Genomic DNA, 22344 nt, shown 5'->3' on the forward strand with positions numbered 1-22344 from the left:
TCTTTGTTGTTTAGAATCCAGTATTCCTCTAATACTTTAGTCTTTTATGAGTTTAATGAAGAACTTGTCTCGTTTTCTGTCCAAACATAAAGAATGATCGACTTCTACGTACTCCAGTTTTGCAAAATATTCCTCCTATGCAAAAAAAAAAAAAAACTAACTTTTTTGCGATATATGGGAGTTTTTGCAAAATTGACAAAGTTTCCATTTGGAGTATTTTCAATTTGCACAATTTTAAGGGTAATTGAAACACAGCTAGTGTCAGAATATTGTTTATTATTCGTTTTGAAGCCATAATCCGTGTCTTTCCGAATAAAGCCTGGCTCACACTACAGGAGTTTCAGGCCGATTTATGTCCGATTTACCCCTCCCGAGAATCTGAGAAAAAAATCTTGTCGAGGACCTCAATCGGTTCCGATGTTTGGCGCAGATTATCTGGTAATGTGAGGCGTTCACAGATCGAATCTTGCACCTCCCGATCTGCTCGCAGACACATCGGGGCCGCCCCGATAATATCAAACATGTTTGATATTTAGGATTAAAAATCGGGCATAAAACGTCAGTACTTCCACAATAGCCAATGAGAGACCGGTTTACAAGGAGACGGAAGTGACGTAACTTTTGAAAATGTTAACCGCGAAAGCAGCTGTACGGGTCCGGTGTAACGGGTCCTGCTTCTATGTTGGAATACAATAACACCTATTTGATTTAAATTGTACTAAAACACAGTTCTACACTGTTTTAGAGTATGTTAGCGCTATAAACTAGCAGAGGTGGGTAGAGTATCCAAAAACTGTACTCAAGTAAAAGTACAAGTACTTATAGAAATATTTACTCAAAGTAAAAGTAAAAGTAACAATCTTAATAGTTACTTGAGTAAGAGTAAAAAAGTATCCAATGAGAAAACTACTCAAGTAGCTAGTTACTACGGATCATAGGCCTATATATATGATATATATATATATATATATATATATATATATATATATATATATATATATATATATATATATAAAACATGATATTATTTAGATATTTTTTATTTAAATGACTATTATTATCATAATTAGATAGGCTATCTTTGCCACAAAAACAGAAGAGACAAGCATTATCTCTGCGATCTGTAGCCAGAAAATCATGCCTGTCCTTTGGTTTGTATAATAGTAACTTATACAACTACAGTTGGATTATTAGACAATGTCGAAATATAGTGAATCTGCAGAGTTTAGCATTTAAAGGCATGTAAAGGGAAACATTGACACAGAGAAGAAAGAGTTAAAACTCTTCTGACCGCTACTGAACATCTGAACACAAACGATGATCAAATGCACATCGACGGATCTTCTTCTGTCTGTTCTCCAAAATGTAGCTAATCAAATGTATATTTCTGCAAGCATGTTTAAACTGGTCAACAGTGTCTAAGCCAGGCAAAGGCATTGTTTTTAAGTTGAGTTCGCACGCGACTGCGCAATAGGCCTACACATTACCGCGGGATGGCAGGTGTTCATTTCATATGTGGACAACGTTAGCTTATTTATTGTATAAAGTAATGTAGGCTATATGTCCAAAAAAAAACAGGTAATGTCATACTTTGAAGTAGTGCTATCATATCGTAATAATCTGTTTGGTTGTAAAATGTATTAGGCCTACCTGAATGAAATTAAATCGAATATCGTCCTGTGGAACGATATTCGTTCCACAGGATATCGTCCTCAGCATACGAAGATGTTCAACTAATCTTCATCGCTGGCAAAAATTATGCATTTGCAGATTTGCTTTCACTTGACTGTACTGTACGTAGGTCCACAGCCACTTCATCCAACGCTCTTGATGTTCTTAAATCTTCCTGTTACGACTATGAGTCGAGTGTGAATTGAAAGCGCTTCAGACGACTCAGTGCGTGCAGGAAACTGAACAGATCATACAAACTGATTCGCGAACCGATTTAGACATCTGACAACTTGTTTGATGAAGTCTTTGAACAGAATCGACTCAAAAGAGTGATTCATTTGTGAATTGAGCATCGCTCATGCCCAGAAAAAAGATACAGCGCGCTTGGAATAAACTGCGCATTTAACAACACGTATTGCATTAAAATAAAGTAACGAGAGGAACGTCGCTCAACGTAACGAAGTAAAAGTACCGTTTTTTTTATTAGAAATTTACTCGAGTAAAAGTAAAAGTACCCACATTTAAATCTACTCTTAAAGTAAATTTTTTTCCAAAAAATACTCAAGTAAATGTAACGAAGTAAATGTACTTCGTTACTACCCACCTCTGTAAACTAGTGCTAACATGTTGCCAAACAACTGTAAACAATCTAGCTCTTGCTCGCGCACTACTGTAAACATTTTAAAATAGTTAAAAATCTTACCTCTAGTTCTCGCTGAAGAACAGACAATCCATGCTGACCCCATCTTCCCATTTCCTCGTCCACGCTCGTTTGATTTTCTTTTGTTTTTTATTGCTACAAAGAATAAGTATTAATACAGCAAGTTGCCGCGACAGTATCCATTTTGTTTACATGTGCTTCCGTGAGATCGCGTCACGTGAGGTGGTAAATCTGGCAAGATAAATCTTAAGAATATCTTGTAGTGTGTGATGCGCCACTATTTTCAAATCTTGTAGTGTGACAAGATTTGAACATCTTTACGATTTGAGGGAAGAAAATCTGCAAAGATTCTCCTTAAGTGTTTTCAAGATTTCAAAATCGGTTAGGATTTTAGTGTGAGACAGGCTTAAGGTATTCAGCTCCAGACCCACCCCTAGTCACTAGACAGAGGTAATTATCCGGTTTCCACTGTTGGGCCAAAAGCGTGCGTGCCAGTGGATGATATCATATACCAGGCTAATATCAGCATTAAAGAGTTATAAAATAATTTTAGCTCAAAACTCACTTTTCATGTTTGAATATCTTCTGTTTGTGATCCGATGTGGATTCTGATCACCGTATAAGGCAGAAATATTTATACGCGATGCAAAAGTCTATGCACGCTAAACATTACATGATATTTATGACCGCTTGAAGAAATCAGACAAATCATATAGACTATCACAATCATGGTTTTATTTTATCTGTAAGTGTGCTTGTCTCTTTATACCAGACTGTCTGATATCCATATTTAACTCTGCATATGTCATAAAATAAATCAACTCCAGTTTTTCAAAAGCTTCTCTGTTTCTCTGCCTGAAAATATAACTGTATTGGGAGAGAGTGCTAAAGCTACTCAAGTTGTATTTTTGGTGGCATAAAATGATCATTCTTTCTAGAAGTGATTTAAACCATCGTCCTTTGACTACAAATAAACAGAAACAGACACGACTGAAAAAGTAGGCTATGCGTGTCCTCGTTCTTTTGTAAAATAACGGTAAACCACTTTATTTCTGTGTGACTATTATGCACTCTTGACAAATTAATTAATTGTGATCAATGTATCACTTTTTATTGTAAACTTGTGGTAAACCATCAATGCTAGGGTTTTAAATATTTGAGGGTTTTAAATATATATTAATATTCACAATATTAAGTGGTTGCTTTTATCATGTTCATTTTGCGATCTCGCTAGTTTCCAGTGCTTTCTTTCTGATTAGTTGTCTGATAAAACTAATGGGAAAAAAGATGGGTTTTGTGACGTTGTTCCAGAGAGGCGTGTTACGGGCGGGTTTTAGTGACTCGACGGTGGAAACGCAGCATGGTTTCGGGCTCAGTGAAACAGGCCCGAGGCTATTGGCCCAACACGGCACAGCCTTTTTAAAGCCCTGACTCGCACTGGCCTGACAGTGGAAACACGGCTATTTACTATACCATATAGATGGCCACCCCAATGCTTGCTCTCTCAAAGTCTTTTGTTTAGTCCCCATAGATCCATATACACTTGAATATAGAAACACTATCTCAAGTCAGACCTACTACAGCCCACCAATATTACTTTCTCTGATAGTAGCTTTGGTTTGGTCATGCCATGGTTCCCATGTACACTTCTTATCTAGAGTAGCATACCAATAAACAGAGGTAAGTCATTCTGTTGTCCTAAACAGAAGTTCCCTTCTTAGCCTTTACAGTCCAAGTACACTTGATCCAGTGCCAAGAGTAAAATCGCAGTTGGTGTGCCGGATCCAACATAATCTACTAGAGTCAATTTCAGAGTAAATCAGAATAAATTCTAGCCTGGTTCTACCAGACTTTCGTACATTTCATTTGTACAGAGAGTCTGGCCACTCTCCATTGACAAGCGTTATCTTCCTTGAAGGCGGGTACTCTGTTGAAGTTTAAAATTATTGGATCTGCCCAGAGCCACTCAGGATCTGCCATAACCAATCGCTAACGTTTGGTCGTGACGAAACTTCAACTCAAACTAGCGCACAACCTTAACGTCATCGTTCTCAGGCACTCCCTCTGTTTGCTGGTTGGACCGGTAAAAAAATGACTGGAGAAAACCCAAGAATATACCACAATCCCAGACCTAGTACTGAAGGAAAATTACAATTGAGCGGAAGTGCGTAGGAGGGCGGAGCCAGGCTAAATAAATTCAAACCTAACAATTTATAATTAGGGTAAATAAGTCATGGTAATTACACAATTCAAAGAAAATAAATACAAAACATCAAATGCTCAGAAATAAAGAGTAAAAGACGCATATAACACTGCAGTTTCTTTCTAAAATGAGTTTGCAAATTACTTTTCACATATATTTGATATGTGAAACGCACTAAAGATAAGTCCTCTTTTCAGTGTGTGTTCTCATGTGGGTGTAACGGGTTCCTTTATGTGTGAAAGTCTTTCCACACTGAGGACAGGTGTAAGGTTTCTCTCCAGTGTGAAGTCTCATGTGACTCTTCAGGCTTTCTTTTCGCGGGAAGCTCTTTCCACACTGTTGGCAGGCGTAAGGTTTCTCTCCGGTGTGAACTCTCATGTGAGTATTGAGGTTTCCTGTGTTTGTGCAAGTTATTCCACAGTGATGGCACATAAAAGGCTTCTGTCCGATGTGAGTTTTTACGTGCCGTTTGAGCCGTTTCCTGTCTTTAAAGCTCGTCCCACACTGATGACATGTAAAACAGTTCGCTCTTAAGTGAAGCTTCATGTGCTGAGTAAGGGTTTCTTTACGTGCGAAACATTTTCCGCACTGACCACACGAGAAAGGCTTCTCTCCAGTGTGAACTCTCATGTGTGCCTTAAGATTACCTTTTCGATTCAAAGTTTTTCCACACAGTTTGCAGGTGTAAGCGCTCTCTCCAGTGTGAACGATCATGTGAGCATAAAGGGTTCCTTTATGTGCGAAACTCTTTCCACACCGATTACATGTGAAAGGCTTCTCTCCGGTGTGAATCCTCATGTGGACTTTAAAGTTTCCATGTTGATAAAAACTCTTGCCACACTGTTGGCAGGTGTAAGGCTTCTCTCCGGTGTGAATTCTCATATGGACTTTGAGGTTTCCATTTTTTTTGAAAGACTTTCCACACTGTACGCAGATGAACTGACTTCTAGTTCCTGTGTCTTGAGCTCTTTTTTCCGAGGAAGTCTTTTCAGTCTCTGAGCAACTAAAAGATGTTTCCTCAGTTATGAAATCATGGTGTTTCTCATTCAGATTTTTCTCATTCAGATTTTGACTCTCCTCTTTCAGCACCATCAGATCTAAGGCAAATAAAGACAAATATATGTTAACCCCAGCTAATGGCAGAAAGCAACAGACATCAAAACATTTAGCCATTTAAAGCATAAAAACCAACAATATAGCTGTAAGCAACGATAACAGGCTGAAGCACTACATTCCCATCGTCACATATGCATTTCAGTGGATAAATATAGAAGGACTGTTTCATAGTGTGTTGTATGTGCTACACTTTCTGCTGCCAGCTGGTGGCGTTATGACCATGAATCACAGTAGCCATATTCATGACCCCGTGACCAAACCTACAACACCAATGTGATCTTTATCAGGCAATGCACTAAGAAGATCCGAGACTCTTTTATGACATTAATTTAAACCCTCGCAATGGCCACAGTGTTCGAGATATCAAGATTCTGCTGGCAACTTAGCATCTTCAATGTCTTGCCTATTGGTTTGTCTCAATCAGCACTGAAGTGGTGGATTCTGGAATCCACTGCTGCTTCAATGTATATCTAATGAGTGATTATAATCAAGGTATTAATCAATATTTTTCCTTCTAAATATCACATGAGTTGAATGACTTCTCTAGGCTTCTGAGATTTTACCTTGTTAAAGAAGTTACCAGTGTGATTACTGAAATGTTCTCTTCATGTATTCTCTAATGTCTGTATTTGATATGATTGGAGTAACAATGCTTGGTCTCTTAGCCTGGCTTCCAGAAATGAAATTTGGAAAGATGTTTTGTTTGAGAAAGGTCTTCAACATGTGTTAAAACATATCTGTTCTTCTAGCTCATCCTGGCGACAATAGGTCACAAGGGTCATTGAAGTCTATAGTTTTAAGGGACCATTTCTCAGTAAAAGCCTTACTTTCCATTCAGACTAAAGTGTCCTCTCCTTGAGAGAAAGAACGTATTATCTTGATGTTTTGAGAATACTCTCCTGTTTATAGTTAGAGCAGGGTCCCCGCAGATCCTTAAAATGTATTAGAAGGTCTTAAATTCGATATTTAAAATTTAAGGCCTTAAAAAGTCTTATTTTTACCTATGAAAGGTCTTAAATTTTAGATGACACTTTGACGACGTATCTAAATGCTTTCCAAATGAAAACTATCTAATTAGCGTACGTATTATTTTTATTATTCTATCTTTGTGGATTTGCTTGCATGTTCACGTGACAATTTGCGTCATTTACGGCAGCATATTAGCCTGCGTCTGTCTCCTGCACGCGAGAGAGGAGAGGATAAGAGAACGAGTAAATGTCAGTTCAATAGTAAGTTCATTCTTTGTGCTTAGGATTGTCTATGAACTATGATGATATTGTAATCATTGTTTTAACTACGTATGAGGCACCGCGAGTGCGAGGTGACATCGCGTTTGTCTCTCATGCTGCTTTGACTGCGTGATGTGTCAGTGCAGTTATAGGTATGTCCCCAAATTAGTTTTTGTCTTATTATATTTATATCATATTATGTTGTTATATTAGAATATCACGAGCAAAAGTGCCGTTTTCCTGTGCACAATTGCAAATGTGCTATTTATTTTATACAACAGTTAAATTAACAATAAAGTTAACATTGTGTGTTACTTTTTATATTGTCAATATTGTTTGTTTCCCCCTTTATTTCGCCGACGAGAATTTCAAAATGAAACTGTAGTCCAACAGACAGCGATTATTTTTAAAAAAACTGAAATCCGCGTTTTGAACGAATCATTTGATTCAATGAATGAATCGGCCGTTTGAACAAATCGGTTGAATAAAACTCCAACAACTCGCTTATTAAGACAGTGACTTACTGCCACCTACTGGCGGGTTTAGTTGCATATTTAAAGTACCCTTTAATTAAAATGTTAAAATTATAAATAATTTCATATTTAAATCTTGAATAGCTTTATTTATGCAATTGCAAATGAAGTGTAAATATAGTAATGCCAGTTCGGATGCCGCTTCTGTCACCTCTGCACTGCAAGGATGGTTTTTAATTTAATTATTTAATTTGACAGTGGTACGGTCTTATTCTAATAGAATTTAATTTGAATGTTAGAATTTGACATAAAAGGTGATGCATACCTCTAAATACGTTTAGAAATAATTTCCATATTTAGGTGAAAATGCCCCTGGAAATCAATTTAAGGTGGCAAATATTGCCCTTTAATAAAATGTTTTATTTCAGTCACTACTGTGAACTGACCACTGCACAGATAGAATATGTTAAATATGAATATCTTTGTGAGTCTGCTATCAACAACAAACCTAATGGTACCAGTACAAAATCAGTAAAATATCATCTAATTATTATCAACAAAACTTTGAAAATATCGAGATATATTTTTGTTAATATTGCACACCCCTAATGTACGGTATTCATTTTGATTTCTTCAGGTCTTAAAAAGCCTTAAATTTGACTTTAAAAAATGTGCAGATACCCTGTAGAGCCTGGCCAAATCCAACCTTGGAAAAACTGTGTCGGTGTGCGTGTTAGTCTTATTGGGTACAGGTTAAGGAAACACTGGCATTATTGGAGATTGACTGACTTGTTGTTCTGGACAGGCTGGAGCCCAGCTACACAGATCTGCGACCTGGAAGGTCACGACGTGCCTAATTCAGAGTCCAAGTGTCAGCCGCATAATCGATGGAGATTTGCGTCAGTCTATCTGTTTATGTGTGGAAAATTACTGTTTATCGATTTCTTAGCCAATGAGAAACATTCAACCTGAAGCAAGGACGTAGCTTAGACCTTGGTGAAGGGAAAACTGCTGTGATCTTTGTAACTTGTGAGTCTTGACTCCTGGTGATGAAACTGCAGTAAACTTTTTTTCTTCAAGTTATTATAATTCTGACTCCGGGTCTTCAAGTGTACCTGCATCTACAGTAGAGATAGCATTTTCCTTCAGGTCAGTCCTATAAATTCATAATAAAAAAAATCCAGAATGTCCGCAGCGACATCTTGTACTTTTAACAGTTAAGGGGTTTTCCCGTGCCTATAGTCATCTGTCAGTTGCGTCTTCCTTCTCCGTGATCACAAGTTTGAGTCCTTTCAATGTAAAAGTCTTCTCTACTGACTGACTCACTCATAAAGACATCTTTGCCGCCATCTATTGGCGAAATAATGTATGTAACTTCTGTTGCCGTTTATGGCCAGGGACTATTTTTTCCAGCGGAAGGAAGGCTTTTATTGGTTTTACTTCATGAAAGTTGCATAGATGCATATTTTTCGGCTTTAATATTTGTATTGTGTGGTAACCATTTTATAAAAGCAATAAGGTACTCGAGGCAAGTGCTGTATCGTGAATAAGTCACGGCTAAAGGAGTTACTTCGCTTCACGTCATGCCTTCAGCCGTGACGTATTCACGATACAGCACAGCCTCCCTAGTTTATTAGTCAGGCTTCCGATCAGGGAGTCGGCCATTTTAAGGGTTCTTAATCCTACCAGTGGACTGAAACTTTCACACCCCAAAAAAGTACCCCAATGCACTTTGAAAACCAGGAAGCATCAATGAAATTAAGAATAACTATTAATGGGTTAATTCACCCAAGAACAACTGTTAAAATACATATTATACACAATATGAACAAGCATCTTCTGTACATTATGTATTATAACAAATGCCTGCAGAGGGCGGCAACGGCCTGGTGTTGTTTTACAGCAGATCAAATCCTTGTTTAATATTGGCCAAACAAGATTTAATTCAAATGTTTACATATTGTTTAAATTAAATTTAACAAACAATGCTACTGCCACTGTAATTTCATGAACAAGAACATGGGGATTAAACTTTTTTTATTTGAAATCGTGATGAACAGTTTGCATATTTAGTAACATATTGATGTATTCTCCTGTGTTGATATAGGTTTATCAATTATTTATCTTACAAATGTAGGTTTATCAATGATTTATCTTAAACATCTGATGAAATGATGAACATTGCGTACCCAGATGAATGTTATAAGCAACCCAAACTCACAGCATATGCAGAGATGGAGTTTGAGACGCTCCACGCATTTACTGTGAACAGAGCCACTCTGAGACGCACGTAAATAATTAAAGCTCATATATTAAACTCACAGGGCATAATTTATTTATTTATTTGAATAGTAGCCTTAGCACTATGCTATTTTCATTGGTTTTGATACATCATGCCACCGTATTTTGCCGGTTACTCGACGGGTAAATTGCAATCGAGGATTTTTTTATTTATTTTTATCGAGTACTCAAATTTAATTGAGGAATCGTGACAGCCCTAATTGTGTTCATGTTGAATTGCAAAACTATGGTGACCCAGTACTGCACACTTGACCTAAATGCACTTTGTTTTTATGAGAGAACATTTCATTTTAAAACCTTTCTGCCAATAGGCCTGTACATTATTATTTAATGTACACATGAGTGGGGTCAAGTTAAACATTTTAGTTTGAATTTTATTTTATACTGTGAATTGTTGCTATGTGCTAAATAAATATTTGCATAATTTGTAATTGATTTATTCTTTGAAACTTTTAATATTAATTTATGCAATTGCAATGCCTTGAATTTTATTTTATACTGTGAATTGTTGCTATGTGCTAAATAAATATTTGCATAATTTGTAATTGATTTATTCTTTGAAACTTTTAATATTAATTTATGCAATTGCAATGCCTTGATTTTAGTAAAGTTAGTACACAGTCATAGCCATAAATGCAATGGTACTAATAATCAGAGGTGGGGGGACTCGAGTCACATGACTTGACTCGAGTCACAATTTTCAGGACTTAAATGATGAAAATGACTTGACTTGAGAACAAGTTACTTGAGACTTGACTTGAAGTGGAAGACTTGACAACGACTTGAACTTATAATAAACAAACAGCAATAAAAAATAAAAAAAACATTGTGACGTCACGTCAGCGCCACTAATCAGCGTCTGTGCCTTTAACGCTGCACAATTCAAACCGCGCCAAACATGACAGACAGTAGTCGAGCTCCACAAATAGTCTCGTTTGGCTATAAGAACTTTGAACTGGACCGTGCCAATAAAAAAATATTTGCCAGATGCAAAATATGCAACGCAAGAAACCGACACGACAACGTCAAATTTCATTCGACATTTCAAGAACCACAAGGAAAGGTAAGAAAGTAATCTCTTTATAGTCAGTTTCACTAAGATCTATAACAAATACAATGTAATGAATTAATCTTTTCTCTTTGTCATAATTTGGCCTTGGTTACATATGTTTTTTTCTTATTAGAAATGTGACTATTATCATTACTGATACGTCTTGTAAATAGATGTAGCCTATTGGGGAATTTGACTATAACAGTGGCGTACCCTGAATTTTTATGTTGATGGGCATCTTAAAGTGAGCGAGCCGCTCTATATTACATGATGTAGGCTATAATGTCTGTATTAAATGTGCGCATATTCAGTTGTGGACTGCGTGTGGAAACTACAAAGCATTGCGCTTATACCATAGGCTACTGCATGACAGGCTAACATGGAGGCGCCGACGTGATCACTACAGGGTTCCAGACTGCGCATTTTTTGACAATGTGCGAGTTAGAATTTGATGTGGTCGCAGTGCATGCAGTTAAATTTGCGCGTGCGCAACAGAGCGCCGTGGTATCCGTAACTGCTGCAGTCCGTAACTTTTTGTGTTCAAAATGAACAGAATTTATAAAATGAACGGGTACATCATGAATCCATTTTCCAAACCGTATTTTTGTCTTATCCTGAATCACTACAGTACGCATATAATAAGTGTTTATATTCTGCCTATTTTATCCAGAGAAGTAGCATTAGACTCTAAACGTTTTGTGTAAACAACACAATTTTATTTTATTTTCAAATATTAATGTAGCACAGATATGCATATGATTCATATATAGCAAATGTATAATGAATAAGATACATAATATGTATACAAGTTCATCTTTTCTGTGCAAAAGTAAATATGATTCGAAAAAAATTTACCTGTATTTATTTTAGTACTGTGACTTGACTTGAAACTTATCAGGACTTGACTTGACTTGCTTAGAGTGAACCCTTGACTTATCTGAACTGTGACTTGAGACTTGACGGTTAAGACTTGAGACTTGCTTGGACTTGACCATGTGTGACTTGTCCCCACCTCTGCTAATAATTGGCACAATTTCTTTTGGTGTTTCGGTTTTCGGCCTTGGTTTCCACTTTTTCGGTTTCGGCCAAGAATTTTCATTTCGGTGCATCCCTAGTAATAATATGAGCAAAGTTCAATGATCCATAAAAAACATTGGTGTGGTAAAAAACTGGTCAAGTGCCACTAGTATAAAGCGTCATGTTAACTTTAACACACAACCTCTAACTATTGGCCCATATAGGCTGTTATAGTTGATGCTATATACCGGTAGTGGAGTTTTGAAGCAAGCCTCCTGTCCAATAATCGCAATAAGCTTTGTTATTTGTTCCTTTCGATATAAAACAGTGTCATCTTTCAAATTCTGTGAATGTTTTCCGGAAATTCATACAATAAATGCTGTTTTGACGCTGTTTGGTGTGGCGTGACAGATCACTGCACTGCCTCAGTTCAAGCAGCACCGCAAGAGAACGCCATCATACCGTCCTCTTTACTACCAGTTACAGAACATCTCATGTAATCACTCAATCTGGGTTTCAAACGCAGAAAGACGTCAATTACCGTAGTGAAGACTAACATTTTATTGTTTAATGTTATTTTCTTTATTAAATTTTCATAATGTATTTTGTGAAGTCAGAGTATGCTGTACATGTGCACTAAGCAGAGATGTTCTACTGATGATGATACAGCAAATGTGTAGAGTTGGCATATTCTTCTTATAGTGTAACCCAGAGAAACAGCTGGCATGAGGGGGTGAGGGAAGAGTAACACATAAAGGCATAATGGGCTGAGAGGAGAGAAAGAGGACAGAGAAATGGGGAACAGAGAAATCTGGGATGAAGACCACCTCTCATATAACCTTCTTATTCTATGCCCGTTTCTCTCGTATGTCTGACACATGTATAAAAATAATATTTAAAGAATATATAAAACGGATAGTTCCAGTCCTCGATTCTGATTGGTTGAGCCGCGTTCAAAGCCGTTGTAAATTACTCAACAAACACACACCTGTGACCGCATTACATTAGTGTTACTGCGCAACTGCCGTTTGTGATTCTTTATTGCTGCATGTGTTGCTTAGCAACCTCTTTGGAACTACACAGAGCCATATAGAGAGAGAGTTGCGACAACTCCATTCACTCCAATGGAACGTTTTTTTACAGCAATGGCGGCTCACGGAGCCTTTCAATAGTTCCCGGAAGTAGCATTTGTGATGCCCTTTTAAAAGGTAAGACGTTTAAAGAACAAGATTGTATATTATCAGTACATCGGAATCAATTTAACTTGTGTATTAAAGCATGCTAGTTGATTATTGCTATCTAAATTAGTAGTTTTAGGGGACGTTATCAGATAAATGATAGGTCATTGGATAAAATTAGTAGCGCATAACAAACCCACGAACAGCCTATTGATGTTAAACCCGTTATATTAATGTAGATTTATCCTTTGTTGTGTGTAATAAGAGGGACACGCTTCTAAACAGAGGCTAAATATAACATTGGGAGTGTGATAGTCATTAATGGAAGTGGTAAAATAAGAATATCCGTTTAATTTCGTATTAAATGTGCAATAAGAAAAGAAAATCCTTATTTTAGATTGCATATTTGAGTAAACAAAAACGTATGGGTGGAGTTTTTTAGGCATTGTGTTTCTGTTGACTATTATCTGTCTATTACTGTTTCAGCCCAGCTGATTTTGTATATAATTTGTCCCGTTTTTGTCTCCTTTATCTCTTTCAACACAAGAAGCACAAGCGGATTCAGTGGATCCTGAAGACTCCCGCACTGACGCTGTACCCTCACCTTCAGTCTCAGCTCCTTGGATTTGCAAGACTTTTCTTGCTCCTCATTTTAAATAAACATTAAACTCGCCAGTGTTGGTCTTTGTGAAAAAGTGCAGATACACCTAAGTAGCCTACTGTATGATTAACGCTCAATTTAACAAAAGTTGTTAAATTATCTCAACATCTTTAAAACGAAAGGTTTATGTGAAAGGTTTTAAACATAAAATGATGCCATAGAATTTCGTTTTAAATTTTTTGTTCTTAAGACAATAGTTTATTTATTTTAAATGGTTTATTAGTCTGTTTATTTGTGCGGACAGTTGCACAACCTGACATTTTGGGGGTTTAAGATAACAAAACACAAAATATGTATTATTTAAATGTATTAAAAATGAATTCAAACTAAATAGGTTTTATAGATTAAAGTGATGTATGTCATGAATTTATCAAATTATGTTAAAAGGAAATAATGCACTTGGACACAAAATGCAATTGGACACTTGGAAATAATGTGTGTGTGTGTGTGTGTGTGTGTGTGTGTATATAATCATGTTTTGTTATAGAACTGAATATATTGTGTATTAATTTATATAGTAATACGTGCATTGGGGTGCATAAGCATGGTAAACATTAAGATTATTTGAAAATTCACTTAATTAAATTTTACATTAAGACAATCACCTGTTACCAAGTCTCCTGTCCTTGTGAAACCGTAGTGAACATATACGTGAACCCCTTAAATAACATACAAGTTTAAGAACACAAAAATATATCAAAACAATTGACCGTTCGCAAAACCCCGCCCTCTAACGGTTCTCGTCCAATCCTAGCTCAGCAACTGTAACTAAGGAGAAGGACACCGTCAAACATTCCGATTTCAGCAAGATAGTGCAACGATGCGCCTATGGCAGTGAGGTCTGCACGGGCTTAAAACTTGCTGTATTTTATGATTGCTTGCAACTATAATAAAAAAAAATAGGCTACATGTACAAACACCGTTTCACTACGGCACTGCGGCCCCCTCATCAGTCAGCAAACAAGAGGAAAAAAAGAGAAAAAGCACGGACTTACTAATTAGGACAAAACTTTGATGTGGTTGAACAGGTACACAGTCACAAATTCCTCTGGAACTCAAGCATTAAACTTCAAAACAAAGTTCGCGCAGTTGCACAACTATTTACACAAATGTATCCTTCTCAGTCGGCTCCGAGTTATGAATGAAGAGAACAGCATCGAGAGTTGATGGTTTCAGCGCGTCCTCTGATTGCAGTGTTGCGACTGAAGCGCGCGGGAGCACATGCGCAAAACAGTTTTGTAAAATGATATATGATCAAATAAAAATGATTGATATATAATTTTACAAAACTGTTTAGTGCATGTGCTCCCGTGCGCTATTCTGTCTATACTTTCTGTCGTGCCCTGGAGGATATGTCTGCTGCATTACTCCAAAACCAATCACTTAATGTATGGATCTCAACCCAGCCATGTGTCTGGTTCTCAATTGTTTGACGGGCGTAGTAACAATAACTAAGGGGCGTGGCTTTTGCGAACGGTCAATTGCAACACGGTCTTTTACCAAGGTACCTTTAGCTAGAAACATGTTAACAAAGGCAGGCAACGCAAGTTAAGCACACTAATCATTAAATATTATCAGATTTTTATATTTTTAAAAGTAACATTGATGTAAGTAACTACATATACATACTACATTCACATGTCAGTGTATTATATACATATTGTAAATCAATGCATTTATTGACTACAAATTACCAAAAATCACAGTTCTGCTGTCTAACTCCATCGATTTGAATTGGCGCCGAAGCACTTCCTGGAACTATCCGCCGTCTGCGCGAATCACGTGACGAAGAAGCATCTGGAACTTCCGTTGTCGCAACTCTCTCTCTATATGGCTCTGGAACTACATTGCTTGGCGGAATACATGTGTTAATAACGTTTTATTTTTGTTGCTGGTTTTTATTTTATGAATAAAATAAATATTACAATGAATATTTTTAAGAAGTAACTGTTTTATAAAAGCAATAAGCCCCTTGAAGCCGTGTTTTACAGTGGATGTAGAACAGGTAAGGAGGTTTAGACAATATCCCTTTTAGCTGATCTACATCCACTGTAAAAAGAGATCTCTTGGCGAAATAACTGGTGTAACTTAGAGGTGTGCGATACCGCTAGAATTGGTATCGATCCGATACCAAGTAAATACAGGGCCAGTATCGCCGATACCGATACCAATACCGATACATTTTAATAATTAAGGTGGATGCGTCTTCAACCTAAATCTAAATTAATTTTCATGACTTTTAATTTGTTTTTGTGATTTGCATTTTGGGTTATTAATCAGTACTACAAAAGCTTTTGTTCAGAAACAACTTTTGGTTACTTCTGTTTTATTTAAATAAACAAAGTTACAAAATGATTACTTCACAAATATAAAAAATGTAAAAACAAATTCTCTTTTCAAGTAGCATGTTAACAAAAAATGTTTCTCCTCTTTAGTGCACTTCTTTTCAGGATTTTTTTTTCTTAAATAAACAGTCACAAACTTTTAATTCACAACAAATATTATAAAAAATGTAAAACAAATTATCTTCTTTAGTGCACTTCTTTTCAGGATTTTTTCTTAAATAAACAAAGTTACAAAATTATTACAATTATTATATTACTTAAGCCCCGTTCACACCGCCAGCGATTTTGTCGCTGTGTGTCGCTAGTCTCTGTACTGTGAAGTCGCTTGTGGGCGTTGGTAGTGCTGTCACACTAATTTTATTGGTTGACTGGACGTCTGGCCATATCTATACTAAATACCATCACAAGTGATAACTAACTTTATATTATTTTAATTTGACTAGAAATTATAGGCTCAAAAGAAACAGTATGCTGTTGGGATAGTGTTTTTATATTCCCATAGCAGTGTTCAGTGGATTAAATCATTTACTAGATTAACGATCGATCAAGCAACAAATTAAACTCACTCATACGGTCATAAATGATTAAAACGTCATTCGTATTTGACAAATAATACAGTTTCTTGTCTCTAATAGTCAACACAATGCAGGGGAAACTGTAAAGTGAACTGCAGCAGTGCCAAACTTGCATCAAAAACGTACAACACTCGAACTATAAATGAATTAAACTCACTGAGACTGTCGACAGTTTCTTTTCCATGCATCATTTTTATTATATCCATGAATGTGGTTACAGTCAAATCATATAAAACAGTGAAATCGCCCTCGAACTCTGTCTTGCCTGCACTCGAGACGGTGACGTAACGTGAGCTCCACTGAAAGTCTTCTTTCCTATTGGTTGTCGCTCGCGAAAATCGCTTCTCATTTGCATAAAGTTGAAATTTCTGAACTTTTGTCGCTTGTCTCCTGTCGCTTGACACGCCCACATTCTGTCGCCAACGGTCACTGTCGCTCGTGTCGCCGGAAGTCGCCAGCGCTCCATTGAAATGAATGGGATCTTGTCGCTTTGTCGCTGCGTGTCGCTGGCGGTGTGAACGGGGCTTTATTATATTATTTATATTATATATTACTTCACAAATATAAAAAAATGTAAAAACAAATTCTCTTTTCAAGTAGCATGTTAACAAAAAATGTTTCTCCTCTTTAGTGCACTTCTTGGAGAATCAGCTATTGATAAAATAATAAATAATAAAAATAAATAAGTCTGGTGCACATCTACGTGTAGTTTAAATATAGAAACTAGTATCCCTTTCACAGCGAACACAAAAAGGGTAATTATATTCAAATATCAAATATGACCTACATTATATTCAGTATATTTGTTTCAGTTCCAGTAAATGTATTCATTTAAATAACACGCTTTAAATTATTTTTCTCCTCCTCTCTCCGTTTCTGCAGCTCTGCATTTTCTGGTCCGTGATTTTTCATATGTTTAGTACAAATTAGTTGTATTGCCACTGTATTTTAAAGACTTCGTCTTTAAGTCGCTGTCGTCTCATTTTCGGCCTGAAAATACAGCCATACAACGCTCCTCTTTCTCTCTGCTGCCATTCTCCGCCTCTGACTGACTGCTGTGAAATGCGCGGCTGAGCGGCGCGCGCGCCTGATTGCTGGTGGTAGCGCTAGTGGTGAGTCCTACTGTCTATGGTTGAGTCACGTGACGGTACAACACAGGAGAGAGAGGGAGGAGAGCAGTGTCGAGCACGAGCAGCACTCTTGAGAGCTTGCTCTGCTCTGTGACAGCAGCAGCATTTTGACAAACACGGCCAGGTCGCAAAACGAGAGAAACTGAAACTTAAGTATCGATATTTTCACATTGGTATCGATCAATACCGATACCAACGTTGGTATCGATATTATCGATATTAGTATCGATCTGCCCACCTCTAAACTTCCGTGATTCAACCATAACGGGGAAAAGCTTAATTTTCAAATCTATAGTAGCGTTACATTTAACTCAGGCAAGTCATTCAGTGTCCACAGCTTGTTAGTTCACTAGAGAAATTAACTCTAAAGAAGAGCATTAAGCTAAATACATGCACAACAGTAGCCTATATATTCATTATATTTTACTTAACGTGTTAGTTATGTCTTCATTATTTAGTGTATGTTTAAATAAAACTGTCATGAAAACACTTTATGACAGCCACTGTGTAAATAATTACATTTCAACAACGAGTTGGAGTAAAAACAATTTTAGAATTAGCTGTAGAAGTTAATGTAAAAACTGCAATTTACATGTTTCCATACAATTTTGTAAAGTATTACATCCAAAAATAAATAGCACTTGAATTTGACATGTTTGGCTCTTGTTAATTGTAGCCTTTAATATTGTAGTAATATGGCTCCCTGTATAGTTTTACAGCATTAGCTGAGAAAGATTTTTATCCTTAAAAGGACAGTTCATTCAAAAATGAGAATACTGTCATCATTTACTCATTCATTACCTCAAGTTGTTCCAAAGCTGAATGAATTTATTTCTTCTGCTGACTGCAAAAGAAGATATTTTGAAGAATGTGTGTAATCAAAGAGACTTGAGGTTGAATAAATGATGACAGAATTTTCTATCCCTTTAAGAAAATGTATTATAATTACATTTATTTAAAGCCACAATTTGTTCAGTAAACCACTGTTTGATAAAAAAGAAAAGCAGCAGCAATTTTATGTTTAGTGTTTTGGAAAGTAGGAACTTCTCAGGTTCACTTGAAGGTATTATACTTGCATTAGTTATTTGTATGGTCATGTGATCTCAACATGTCTCATGTCTGACCGCTACATGTCAAATAAACCCACTTTATTTAGGACACTATGATATTCTTCAAAAAATATAATTAATTTATGTAGAGCTGGACATTTTTAATAAGGATCAAATAAACCAACCTGTTTGTGTCTCAGTTTGTGTTTCTTCTTGTTTCACTCTGATTGTTTCTTCAATCTTCACATCTTCACTCTCCTCTTTAATAAACGCCATCTTTATAAAAGTGTGTCACGTGGATCTCAGACGCTTCACCAGGAGTTGTTCTGTGTGTTTGTCCTGTTTGAGATGAATAAATACACACAAAAGTTCAGTTCACTGGTGAGAGAGTCAGTCAGAGAGAGAGTTAATGGACATAAATCACCTGATTAGACTAAAAACACTCAAAACTAAATCTCAAAATGTTACACTGCAGTTATTTATAGTTGGCGTTTAATTATAGATGACACTTTCATGAAAACATTTGCAGGTGGTTTGTTAAAGTTGTCATTACTCATGTTTGTTTGTTGTTCTTACACCGTTTTGACCAGCAGATGACGTCAGTGTGTGTCATCATTTAAATTAAATCCAGTTCAATTAAAAAAACATCCGTTTCTCTCATCACTATTTTCAACTGACTAAATTTACGAACTGATTCACGATATTGGGAGCAAAATTAGACGCTCCTTTTCTTTTACTCAAGTGCTGATGCATTAACATTAGATAAAGCATTACAATGTTACATTAAATAATAAATAATTACCTTTAGATCGCTTGCAAAAACTATAAAATACACTGATTGGTTTGCATCTATATAAACGCTTTAAATTGTTTAAAACACGAACCTTAATTCAGCCGAATCACAACAGTTGGTGGAGCGCGTCGCAGCCATATGACGTCACGTCGACGCACCATAATAAAAGTCCTGTTCACACGCTAAAATGTGCATGGAAATTACATACAAAAAAACACACACACATATAAATAATAAAACATACCAGAAGTATTCAGAGTAATAAACACATTTAAATACATGTTGCTGAAAATAACTGCTTATGAAAGTGTTTGTAACACTTCTAATATTTAAGATTCTGTCTAACAAGTCATGAGGTTGGCCATTTATTTTTTAATTATTATTACTGGGGGTTTTTCACAAGCCATTTTGTCATTTTTGTTTGATGCATTTTCTAGTGCATCAGCAAAAACTATTACTGTCATACAACAAATGGTTGTCTATAAATTAAACCATTATTAGTGCCGCAGATTATTCAAAAAACAAATGAATGAATCCTAAATGTATATAATTGCAATTGTCTTCTATCCACATTAGCATGCACAATACAGGTGGATGTGTAACATGATCTAATCTCTATAGTAATCTCTAATCTCTAATCTAATCTCATAGTAACAGCTTGTTTTATTAAAGGGGTGGTAAAATGCCCTTTAGGAGTGACTAGTGTTGCTTCAGACAGACATATATCTGAACATCTGCGTTCACAATGCTTGTAGGGGTAAAGATAAATATCTGACCATTTTGAGCCTTAAACAAACTCAGCCTAATGTCAAAATCACAAAAAAAAAAAAAAAAAAAAAAAAAATCAGAGAAGGGGTTTTTAAATGACAAATGGAGGTTATTAAAAATATAAAACAGACACAGACAAATAGAAAGCTGGTGTTTCAGTGGGACAGCATCAAATACTCTGACACAGCCTTTAAACATTAACAAAAGATCAGTTAAAGGTAGGGTAGGTCAGAATTGTCTATACCAGTACATAATTAAAATGCAAGTACTCTGAAATAGAGAGTATAAAAAACTGAGTGACTCTAGTGTATTTAATCTTCAATAAACACAGCTCATTAATTCCATTCACTCCCACCTAAAAACGAGTGCGCGCACGTGGGCAGAGCCAGTAATAGCAGCGGTAGTCATGGCGACGGAGAGTGACAGTCGCGCAAGCCAATCACTTGTTTCGTCCCGAATGGAATTAATGAGCTGTGTTTATTGAAGATTAAATACACTAGAGTCACTCAATTTTTATAATCTCTTTTTCAAATTACTTACATTTTAATTATGTATTGGTATATATAAAGACAGTTTAAGCCAATTTGAAAAAAAGTTCTTTAGACAATTCTTACCTACACAACCTTTAATGTAAGGTTTGTTTCATTTTAATGTAATATTTTGTTTATGTATAGTTGTCCACAAAAGTCCACATCTAATGTGGATCGATATGCTTAAAACTGAGAAGTTTTTCCGCGTACAGCATTGTTATAACGATCGGTTAATATAACACACGGATCCGCAAAAACGAATAAAACCCCCCGTGTTTTTAAAACCAGAAGGGGAGAGCCGGGACAGGTGAAACACTTTTCAGATAAACGTTATTTTCTAGGATAAGGTTACAGATAGATGTTTTTTTTGTGTGTGATCAACAACTCTCACATGTGTTCTCTTAGTATCATGTGTTATTCGGTACAAATCTAGAATTATTTAAGCAAAAATTTACTTTGAGTGGTTGTTGTGCTTTGTTTCAATCGTTCCGCTCATTGCAACACAGGCAACTATTCATCTAATGCTTGGTTTTATGAATACCTGACAAGTAACTTATAACATATTGTTACAAACATATTTTGTAATTTATTTTAATTCAAAGATTCATATTAACAGTTTTGTTCAGTCGCCCAATAAACAATAGGCGATAAGCCTATGTGCATTTTGCGTAATCTTTCTTTCTAATAGGCTATTTTGACAAAGGCAGACAAATCCGTTTACAATTCACAAAATTGAGTGTTTGCTAGTTGAATAGCCTGTTATTATGAAGAAAACAAGGTTTATTTATTGAAGATTGAAGATTGGTCAATTGATGATTATTAAAGAGATAACATGGAACAGTATATGAATCTATGAACAGTATAGGCTAAATAAACATCTATGAACAGTAGTCTATAGGCTAAATAACAACTATATAAATAACTGGTTTAATTCATGTCACAAAGTTCACAGATGTAATGCCCTGCACCATCGACACTTCCCCAGGCATGGAGGAATTAAAGGCCTCGCCACACACCACACATTCCTCCTCCACATTCAGTCGCTCCTGCGGTGGCAGGGATGGAGAAAAGTCACTTCTTTGGACGACGGTGCTTCTTCAGAAGACGCTGCTCCTCTTCCTTCACTAAAGCCGCCTTGACTGGGTGTCTGTAAGGACCGCAGTTGTCCTGGAACAGTAAATAGGACAATGGCAATAATTATCTTGATTTATATAGGCCTGAGTGATTGTATCATGTTTTAATGCAGGCTAATGACAGCTAAACAACTTGGAATTCACTGCACATGACTGGAAAGGAAGACAAGTCAAACACTAAACTTCACTTGCCGCCTCCTCCCTCCTCTCTTGTTTTCCTTCCTAGGACCAGCCTTAGGAAAAGGACGGACTGCCTCCGGGTTAAAGTCTTGGGCAGCTTCAAGGATATCTATGTCTGCAAATGGAAGGATGACTTTTTTTTTTAAAGAAGTGATTAATTTTAAATGTAACATTCATTCATGCATTTATTTATTTATTTATCATTCATCTATTTAATGTACCTGGCGTCGCAGAGGGTTCTGTCTCCTGTTCTGCACTGTGTGATGGGGGAGGAGGACGC

At 36.3% G+C, this 22344-nt stretch overlaps 1 protein-coding gene across 2 annotated transcripts in view; it reads right to left on the bottom strand.

The window, feature by feature from the left end:
- Positions 1–2466: 2466 nt before the first annotated feature.
- The window catches only part of LOC307004279 (uncharacterized protein), a 72468-nt gene continuing 52590 nt past the window's right edge, over positions 2467–22344 (bottom strand). Inside the window, exons 1-3 of one of the 2 annotated variants that reach the window (XM_079623384.1) lie at positions 19545–19630; positions 18846–18999; positions 2473–5632 (exon numbers count right to left, since the gene is read on the bottom strand). In XM_079623384.1, coding sequence (XP_079479510.1) covers positions 4710–5632; positions 18846–18936 — 1014 coding nt within the window. In that variant the 5' untranslated portion in view covers positions 18937–18999; positions 19545–19630 and the 3' untranslated portion in view covers positions 2473–4709. Of the gene's footprint in view, positions 5633–18845; positions 19000–19544; positions 19631–22344 lie in introns of those variants that run through there. The other variant, XM_079623383.1, reaches the window with a different exon arrangement.

This window comes from Phoxinus phoxinus, assembly GCF_949152265.1.
Source record: "Phoxinus phoxinus genome assembly, chromosome: 9".
Classification (NCBI taxonomy): Eukaryota; Metazoa; Chordata; class Actinopteri; order Cypriniformes; family Leuciscidae; genus Phoxinus; species Phoxinus phoxinus.